General features: G+C 38.5%; 1 protein-coding gene across 1 annotated transcript in view; it reads right to left on the bottom strand.

Annotated features, from left to right (window-relative positions):
• The window catches only part of rab11fip4a (RAB11 family interacting protein 4 (class II) a), a gene marked incomplete at its 3' end in the record, with an annotated part of 54,303 nt that overhangs the window by 22,140 nt on the left and 22,286 nt on the right, over positions 1-9,877 (bottom strand). Inside the window, exon 3 of the mRNA XM_080009867.1 lies at positions 5,602-5,690. Within this exon, the coding sequence (XP_079865993.1) occupies positions 5,602-5,690 (89 nt within the window). The remainder of the gene's footprint in view (positions 1-5,601; positions 5,691-9,877) is intronic.

The raw sequence follows: 9,877 nt of genomic DNA, 5'->3' as shown, positions 1-9,877 counted from the left end.
CCAATTCTCAAAAAAAATAAAAAATAAAATAAAACCAACCTTGATCCATCTCTTCCTCAAAATGACAGGCCCATCTCCAAGTTGCCTTTTGTAGCCATCATTTTAGAAAAGATGGCTGCTAAGCAGCTCACAACTGCAATAGATGAGCACAATATGCTTCTCAATCAATCATGATTGAGAGACGTTGTAAGTTGTAAGGTGGGGCCCCCATGGACCGGGCTTGTTGTTCCAGCATATCCCACAGATGCTGGATCGGATCGCAGCCTAACCCCAGCCATCCACATGAGGTAGAAGAAAATGTGATTCATCAAACCAGGCCACCTCCTTCCATTGCTCCAGGGTCCAGTTCTGACGCTCATGTGCCCATTGTAGGCGCTTTTGGCAGTGGACAGGGGTCAGCAGTCTCCCACTACGCAGCCCCATTCATAGCAAGCTGTGATGCACTGTGTTTTAACACCTTTCTATCATAGTCAGCATTAACTTTTTGAGCAATTTGTGCCACAATAGTTCTTCTGTGGGATCAGACCTAGACTTTGTTCCCCACTCACATCAATGAGCCCATGGGCACTCATGACCCTGTCGCCTGGTTGTCCTTCCTTGGACCACTTTTGGTAGGTACTACTCACAGCATGGGGACACCCAACACACAAGACCAGCCATTTTGGAGATGCTCTGACCCAGTCGTCTAGCCATCACAATTTGGACCTTGTCAAATTCACTCAAATCCTTACGCTTGCCCATTTTTCCTGCTTCCAACACATCAACTTAAAGAACTGACTATTCACTTGCTGCCTAATATATCCCACCCCTTGACAGATGCCATTGCAATGAGATGACTAATGTTATTCACTTCACCTGTAAGTGGTTTTAATGTTGTGGCTAATCAGTGTATATCTGCTATGCAGATGATACTAATTATAAGTCCCTTTTAAACCCCAAAAGATATATTTTCAATTTTAAATAATTGTCTTAATGTTATAAAAAAACGGATGGTAGATTATTTCTAACAGCTAAAAGCAGACAAAACAACTATCCTGATCTCTGCCCCTCTTAGTCTTGTCCATAAGATTAGGGATGGTCTTGGGTGTCTTACCTCGTCGGTTTTTCCAAATTAGAAATACTGCAAAGTTCAGGCCTATTGTGTCTCAAGTGGAGATGGAAATGTTAATTCATGCTTTTATATCTTCCCGTCTTGACTACTGCGACTCCCTTTTCCCCTGCCTCAGAAAAACAACAGTGGGTCTTTTACAGGTAGTCCAAAATGCTGCTGCTAAGCTCTTGACCAGGTCCTCCAAAAGGTCTCATGAGACACAGATTCTCATCGATCATCGCTGGCTCCCCATAAAATTCAGAATCCAGTTTAAAGTTCTTGTCATCGATATCTACTGCAGCCCTATGTCAGCAGTAGGTCTCTAAGGTCCTTTGAACAGGGTTTGTTGGTTGTTCCGCAATTGCGAATTGAAACTAAAGGAGACCGTGCTTTTGAGGTTGTGTATAAGATACGAAGAGGAGTGTGAAAAAGAATTGAGTACAATTACCAGCAGAGCAGGGTGACATTTTTTTGTCTCTCATCTGTATGGTATCAGCACTAAGAATATAAATATTATACGATTTTGTAGTCTGAATTATGGTTAAAGGAGGATGTGACCTGAAAAGTCTCGAAACGGGAGGCCTTATATATTAGAGGGACTTTTTTTTGTATAGTTTGATATTTACATAACTGTATAGTTCAATGTGATGTTCAATAAAGTAATCTGAACTATTAAATGGAAATTTATTTTGTAGTTCCGACTTTTTACATTTAACATTAATGCAAAGTCCATAATACCAGGGAGCACCACATGTTGCTCGAGCACCAGCAATATGTGGCTCAAAGGCTGCATGTTCAGCAGCTATTTAACCCTACTCCAGTGGCTCCCTAGCTGTCTAGGTATTATAGTGAGGTAAGTATATACATATCATTATTTCCCTATCATAATTATACTGTACTCACCTATCATTGTTTTACACTCTTCAACTGTAAAAAAGTTTGTGCCAAATAAATAAATAAAGTTCATAAAAAGTTACTTTAGGTCTCTAGGTACAGTACCGCCTCATTCTGTTTGTGGAAGTAGTAGTAGTAGTAGTAGTTCGATAAGCATATTTTATGCCCTCAAGTATAGTAACCCACGTGCTTCATTCATATTTTGGACTTTGTTTGACCTTGACTACAAGTTACTAGCCCTGTATGGAGACAGGGAGTTTAAAACAACCAACTAACTCAAATACATAGCACTGGAGCGTTGCTAAAACCCGGCGCCCCCACTACACCCCCGGACCTTACAGACAAGGACTTATGCATGTAAATTCAAAAGCCTGGGAAAAAAGTTCGAAGATATTGTTCTTGCTCAGATCGACCAATGGAAAGACATCAGAAACCTCCTGAAACAAGACCAACTTATCCTTCAAAACTGGAATATCAACCCCAAATATTATGCCATTTTTTAAAGAGATCCAGGCAGCAAGAGGTGTTCTCTTCTTCCCTATGCAAGTTATATATTGATTAAATACACATCATTAACCTTGACCTGACAGCAACACATTGTGATAAAACCTCACATGAATATATACATGCAGTGAATACAAATAGACTATGTTGCCTGCATGAAAGGCCTCAAATATTTTGTGCGGCAGTAGTAGTAAATATATGAAGGGCTTTTATTTGGATTTTTTTTCTACCACTTCATGTGTATCGGTAGATTACCAGCTGTTTTCTTTTTGACAGTCTTTCAGGGCTTACCTGGCTATTCTTGCCTAAAACTGTTGCAAGAAGCTCCAAACCATTTGGCTTTTCAGGCTTTTGGCTGTTTTTACATTCCTAATGAACTTCAGGAAGCCTCATGCTGATATTTTTTAATACATATATCTCACCACTTCCTGTAAAGTGTCCCTCGGAATGCCCTCACACTGATGGCTGGCGGATTATAGACCCTCAGAATAAACAAATCCAAAATGGAATTATTGTTACAATTGTCTGTGATTGCTTCACTGGTGCTTGTTAAAGTCAATTCCAATGCCAGTCGTAACTAAAAATTGTTGTTTTTTAACCATAATAAGTAATCACATGATGAGTCATGATTTAAAATCCTTTAAACTCGGGAAACCTAGCCTAATTTCTCAACTATAACATCAGCTGCTAAACATGCGTGAAAGTTATACAGATAATTGGTAAACTTAGTCAACCCCAGACGCTTAGCATGGTTGCTGTCATCAATAAAACACAATCTGAAAAAAAACAGACAGAAGGGTATACTGTGATAACCAGTTGACTGCAACAAATCAGAGATGGAAAAATAACTCAGTGATGGGTGCCTCTGTGAAGATCACAGCTTCTATATCCCTGACTGGTGTACAGTGTTTTGAAATGGATGTCTTCCGAGGGCCAACAAGAGTGGTGGGAATTACGTTCACCTGAAAGAACAATTTTACTGTACTTTAAACCTGTGTATAATTGTCATTGTTATGCCTGTATTTGTATTGTGTAAAGCAAATAGCTAGCTGTTGTACTTACAGTGGTGACAGAGTTGGAAAACATCTAAGAACTGGGAATTGCAAAGCAAGCCTACAAGAGAGCTGTCAAACCTTAGCTCCTTCCTTGGTTGTGGAAGGTTTGCAAATGTGCTGAATGAAGGAAAGGCTGTGCCGTCGCCACCTGTGGCGTTTTTGTGTCACTGCAGGTGCCTAAAATTCAATGCATGCAGGCCCAAGACGGCCAACTGCCGATGTAATTGCAGCGTTTCCCAATATATTTTTTTCCACAGCACATTTTTCCCACACTTTTTTCTGTACTTATTAATATGGCCTACAAATCCGTGAGTGATGCAAGACTGGCGACCGATTCATTGGTAGTCAACAAATATTTTTATTTACTCAGGAGTCTGGAGTCACCCTAACAAAAGAGTGGCCTTCAACTCACAAACTGTACATAATTACTCAGGACTAAAGAAAAGTCCAAGACAAAAAGGCTAACCGTGCTTTACACCAACTGAATCAAATGAACAGAGTTGGAAAATCGAACAAATCTTTTTACAGAGTGACGTCAAGAACCGAATCTCAAAAAATGGTAGAACCTTTCATCATTGAATAGTCCACACTTTCAGTGGGAAATTTGTTCTGGCAAACAGAGATGGCATTCAGAATGGATGAATTTAATTCATTTTTACAGCTGTGGAATTGAATACTGTACATTGATTCAAATATTTAAAGTGGAACCAAAGCAAAAATTTGAACACTGCCATGTTGTTGTAATCTACTTTGAATCTACTTTGTTACACTAATATATTTCACTTTTAAAACAGGGTATTTTAATTAATTTGTTTTGAATTCAAATATGAGATTATTGGTTTTGTTTTTTCCAAATATCTATTGTAAACATGTTTTTTTTAATGTTTAAAATTTCAGATCCAAAAATTCAGTTTACGGATATTCCAAAAACGAGTGGTAAAATTCACAGAAACATTCAGTTTGAGGTTCAGTTAGAAAAAGCAATATATTTTTGAATTCACAGCTCAAATTCTAAATAAAAACACCACACCACACGACACGCAAACATCCCAAAAAATACTGATCTGAATTTGAATCACAACAGACCACAACTACAACACAACACAAACTTCAAAATGTCTGCAATCACAAGATGCTCTTAAGTACACACATGCATATCTGACTGATTAATGACAAGCCAGCAAGCGAAAATGTTATGCGATAAGGTAATATGAAGTTATGTCCAGAGCGGAAGTAGTAAAATCAATGGAGAACAGCAAAGCTCCATCCAGGAATTTAATGAGGAGAAATCAAGAATCAAGAAAGGAGGCCTCAAAATTGGAATTGATGAATGCCCATTAAAATCCCTTGAATCACCAACTTGACTCTGCTTTCAGGCTGAAGGTTGACTCTACCCTTGAAAAAGCAAGAGCTCCTGAAACAGATTTGTCCCAACATGTATGAGGTTTCCAAATGACTCCATCCTCGGAAAGATTATTTCGGACCACCTCCATTATTTTTTAACATGAATCCCTTTCATTTATATCAAAACAGGAGAGAATAGTGGACGGCATAAAACCAGGAGGTTGATACTTCAAAGCCAGAAACCAGACTTTGTGTTTACAAATCCAAGTCCATCTCCATTGGCTTGTGAATCTCATCAACCAATAGTTGGACACCAACTATATCCTGTGTGAGCTGTCAGATGCCAGACTGTTGTCACACACGCTGCAGACAGCGTCTGGGACAAAGAAGCTCATTAAAAGGTCTAAAACTAGTGTCAACATTAGACTGAGCTTTACAAGAGCTTTCAAGGAAGTTGGTTGCTTTGTTTTGACCATGATAAGACTAGATTCACACTGGTGGTCAAAAACAACGCGTTGTAACTTTAAACCTCCTAGCGAATCTAGGCCACAAGTTAAAACCAACAATGCCAATGTTGGCTTAAAGAGATCCAGGCAATTGGGAGGTGAGGGCTTCTGCTGCATGTTCAGCATGATGTAAGCTACACGGCGCTACCAGCACAACTGTGGATTTGACGAGATAATCTTTCTCCACATGGAATGGTTGAAGGTTCACCTGGTAGATGTAGCCATTGTCTGTGATGGAGGGCTGGCCAGTGGGAACACTGCGGGGCCCCAGAGCTGTCTTCAACATCTCCTCACAACCTGAATGAGACAGAATAGTGAGGGATTTGATTTTTTTTGAAAGAAAAGGAAAAACACAAAAAGCATATTAAGAAAGGGTTTAATACCAGAAAGGGAGCGATACAAGAGACTGCTGATTTTGTGGCACAATTTGTTCTGTTGCAGTGCAAAATCGTACAAACATGGATGATTTGACACAGCTAAAATCGGAGCCTCCATTTTGGATTCTTCAACTCAGCATCAACAGAGCCAGAGCGGTGTTGCTATTGGTTGATGCTGCAAATTCCCATGTAGAAAGGTTCACCAAAGTTTTAACTCTTTACTTTACTACTGCAATACATATATATACACACACACACTGTATATGTTTCGGTTAGAAAAAGAAAAGACAGCATCATCCTGTGAGCCCTTGAACATCTTAATAATAGATATTCCTTTCCTCCCGCTAACAGTGTCGCGCAAACAGCCTGAAGAGGGTACGACGTAATGTGCTGCCGCAGTGAGTGGAAAATGAATAAATTAATAAAAGCAACACCCAAAGCAACAGGGGATGTAGACATGGTCGAAACTAGTGCACAAATAAACCCAAACGTTACATAGAGCCTCTTGTGTTTGCCCGGTAAACTGCGGTTTTGACCTGCGCCCTCAATATCTGAGCCCAAACCCATTCTGTGTGCCGTCCTCCCAGTAGTTTTCCACTTGGGGGCGGGGGGGGGGGTAAGATGAGACAACCATGTCTCATCGCTCATACCTTGGTATCATCAGACCAGAGTGCACCATTGTTTTACCTGTTGTAATAAAACTACGTAAGTACTGTACGAACTTTACTCACTTTGTTGATTCTTTCCTCAGTCATAAAGGCAGTAAATTACAGGCCGTCATCTGGCGAGCTAGCCAGGAGGTGCCGCCGTCCTCGGACACCTATCGGTCTATGGCCCAGTCATCTAACGACAAAACTAGGAAAAATCACCGAGCACAGCCTTTGAATTTGGTCAGATTGCTGAATTTGTAATTCATAATTGATGACAAGACAAAGGATTTTTCAATAAAACGACTTTGGATTGAATTAAAAAAGACAGTAATTAATAGCAAACAGGCGCATAGCTGAAAGGGATTGTGATCCAACTCTGGTCAGGATAGGCCAACATTATATAGGACGATAGTGTTAAAGATAGAATTGCTACTGCTATCGGTATAGTGGATGAACAACCGGAACGTTGCCATCCGTGTAAGTCAAAGGCTAGGAGGCCTTAGTCTGTGTCCCTCCGGAGTTGATGATAGAAGTCCGAGCGGTAAAATGTGTGGAAACAGCTGTTATTAAGGAATGTGTATGGTAACAAACTGTGATTGATTGTGTATGTTTTTGTTAAAGAGAAATAAGAAATATAATGGACATTGGATTGTGGGGGCCCCAGAAAATTGTTGAGCTAATTGGAGAATTATAGTTTGAGTAAAATATACGGCTGTGGTGAAAGCACCAAGGGTAAACAGAAGTTTGTGAACTTGAGCAATAAAAGAGTTTGAAACATTGCTGTGTTGGTCTGCTCTGCCGCGAGCACTGTGAGGGAAGGAGATTAGGGAGTATCACCTCGAAGAGCTGAAACAGAGTAAGGAGGAATGCGGAAACTTCTGCCATATAGTTCATGTATGGTTGTGACATCAATTCTCCTGTGTGTGTGTGACTAACCCCACCTCAAAGGGAACTGCATGTCTTTTCCCCACAGCTTAGAGAAAACACCCAAAATGATCCTCAATTTGATGTTTAACCTGACACATTAGCCAATATAGCAAGTTACTGTGAACCTGAGTTATTGTAAAACCAGCCACATAGTCACAAGCGTCAAAATCGGCGCCAAGGCAAACCACGGTACGATGGGGTCTGCACTGTCTGTCCACAACGTCGACAAAGACCATGACGGCAACACCATTCAGAGAGTCATTAGATGCCAGCCACTGCAAAAGTATCCTATGGTGACTCTCGTTGTTCCTGTCCGGCAGAAAAGTAACCCTGAGCACTAGGAACCCCTCCTATATCACGAGAATGGACCATAGACCAGGAATGATTCAAGAGAAAATATTTATTTCTATTGATATATTGATACATGTATTGCATTATATTATAGATACATAGATATATTACATTAGTATTTTCATTTAATATCATATAGACATTATCACAAGTACAACATATAGTGAAATGCTTTTCTGCAAACTCCAGTTAATGTTCTGGGCAAAAAAAATGGAAAGATTACATAAAAGTAAAGATTAAGATATAAATACAAATAGGAATAAAATTTGGATAAAAATTAGTGCTGTCAAAATTAACGCATTGATTTTGTAATTAATTTTTAAATATTTAACGCCTAAGCCTAAGCATCGGCATTTTTTTTGTTTTTATGTATAGCATTTTATTATTATTATTATTTTTTCCGTCAGAGAGATTCGATCTGTCTCTCTCGCGTGCACTCTAAGCAGAGAGTGATATGATGCATTCAAAGGAGCTCAGAAAACAAAGTGGTGCTGTGTGCATTGGAAATCTGAAAAATCGGCTACCGTCCAAAATGTAATTTTAAACACATAAAACATTGTGTTTTTATTTCAGATGTATTTTATTGAACTCCATTTAGTTATTGAATGAAACAAAAAGTGCACCATGCATAAATGGGCCTATTCAGTCTATCAGTCACTCTTGTATCCCCCTTTGTTATCAGTGATTTGTGGTTTGATTATTAAATGAAGAAAAACCTGCAGTGGACATATTCTCAAACTATTGATGAAAACATACAAATAGCTTAATACCTTAATTATAATTTATGCATATAATATATTAATAACTTCTAAATTCAACTCGCATTTTCACATAGGCCTTGGTTTTTAGTTTTTCGTTTTTCTCTTCTGTTATGAATATAAGAAATATTCCTCTCAAGCTGACAGTCAATTTTAATGACCATTGTTTTACTGGAAATCTGTAGTTTGTATGAGAGAATCTGTGTTTTTAGTTAAAAAGATGCACTTAAACAATAGTATTTGAATAAGAATATAGTTTGTTGTGTTGATTCTACATTCATTCTTTGTTTTTACATTAAAATATCCATTACTGTATTACAAACTTCAGTCTGAAGAAGAAAAAAAACCAATTCCTCGCAATTAATCACAGCAAATTGTGCGATTAATTAGTACATTTTTTTATTAATCGACAGCCCTAATAAACATAAAAATTAAAGATTAAATACCGAGAGGAGCAGCGAGAATTGATAGATATGCAGCCAAGTTAAAGGTTTAACTCTTATTTAGATTTAGTTATTTAAAAAAGTTGATTATTTTTCTGGATATCAAGCACTTGGATAGAATTTGAATATTAGTTCAGAAAAAAGTAGAAAAAGTTACCAGTAGTTGAAGCTGAGTATGACCTTGTGATGACAACCCCTCTGGACAATAAGTATTAGGACAACCCAAGCTGTTGTTTATGGGTTAAGATGCAATTGAACAAAATTAGTTTGACAAAGTATTTGTTTATTTTTTGATAAGGTTGGTAATTTCTCTGTCTTGTTATTTTATTCGATTTTTATTTGATTTATATTTTTTGTATTTTTAGTTTTATTATTTTTTCGTTTGTATTGTTTGATTGATGTTATAGCATTCAGAACTTTGCTGCCGGTAAATTGTTTAAAATTGTCGTGAACCAATTAGACTGGATTTTGTTTTATCCACTTTGAGTTTTGGGTGTGAGTGTGTAAAAGTATAGTATTATTTTTTTTACATCAAATTTTATATTTTATGAATTAAATATTGAACGAAATGCCATTGTGGATAAAAGTTGTTATACATTCATATTTAAATTACTGTAACAAAACTCCTGCTGCCACCAAATGTCAAAGATTTACCCCCACTCCAGAACCAAGCAGATGTCTAACAAAAAAAAATTTGAATCCATCATGGGGCATTCAAAGCCTCAGGGCCCCACAAGGGACCCTCCCTTCAGCTATGTCAAAATGAACTGATTAACTGTGCAAACAGCTCTATGACCTCCACCTATGCTGTAGCCATCTTCCGACAGGCTAAACCAACGGTGATCCCAGAGGACAGACCAGTGCTCACCCGATCATCACCTCAGGCAGGCAACTGGGTGTCCCTGAACGTACACAAAAGAAAGTGGGATGGGCCCCGTAGACAGGGCCTCTTTCAGATAACTCTGTTTACTCCCACAG

Source organism: Zeus faber (genome assembly GCF_960531495.2).
Source record: "Zeus faber genome assembly, chromosome: 11".
Classification (NCBI taxonomy): Eukaryota; Metazoa; Chordata; class Actinopteri; order Zeiformes; family Zeidae; genus Zeus; species Zeus faber.
This window is presented reverse-complemented; position numbering and strand designations above follow the sequence as displayed.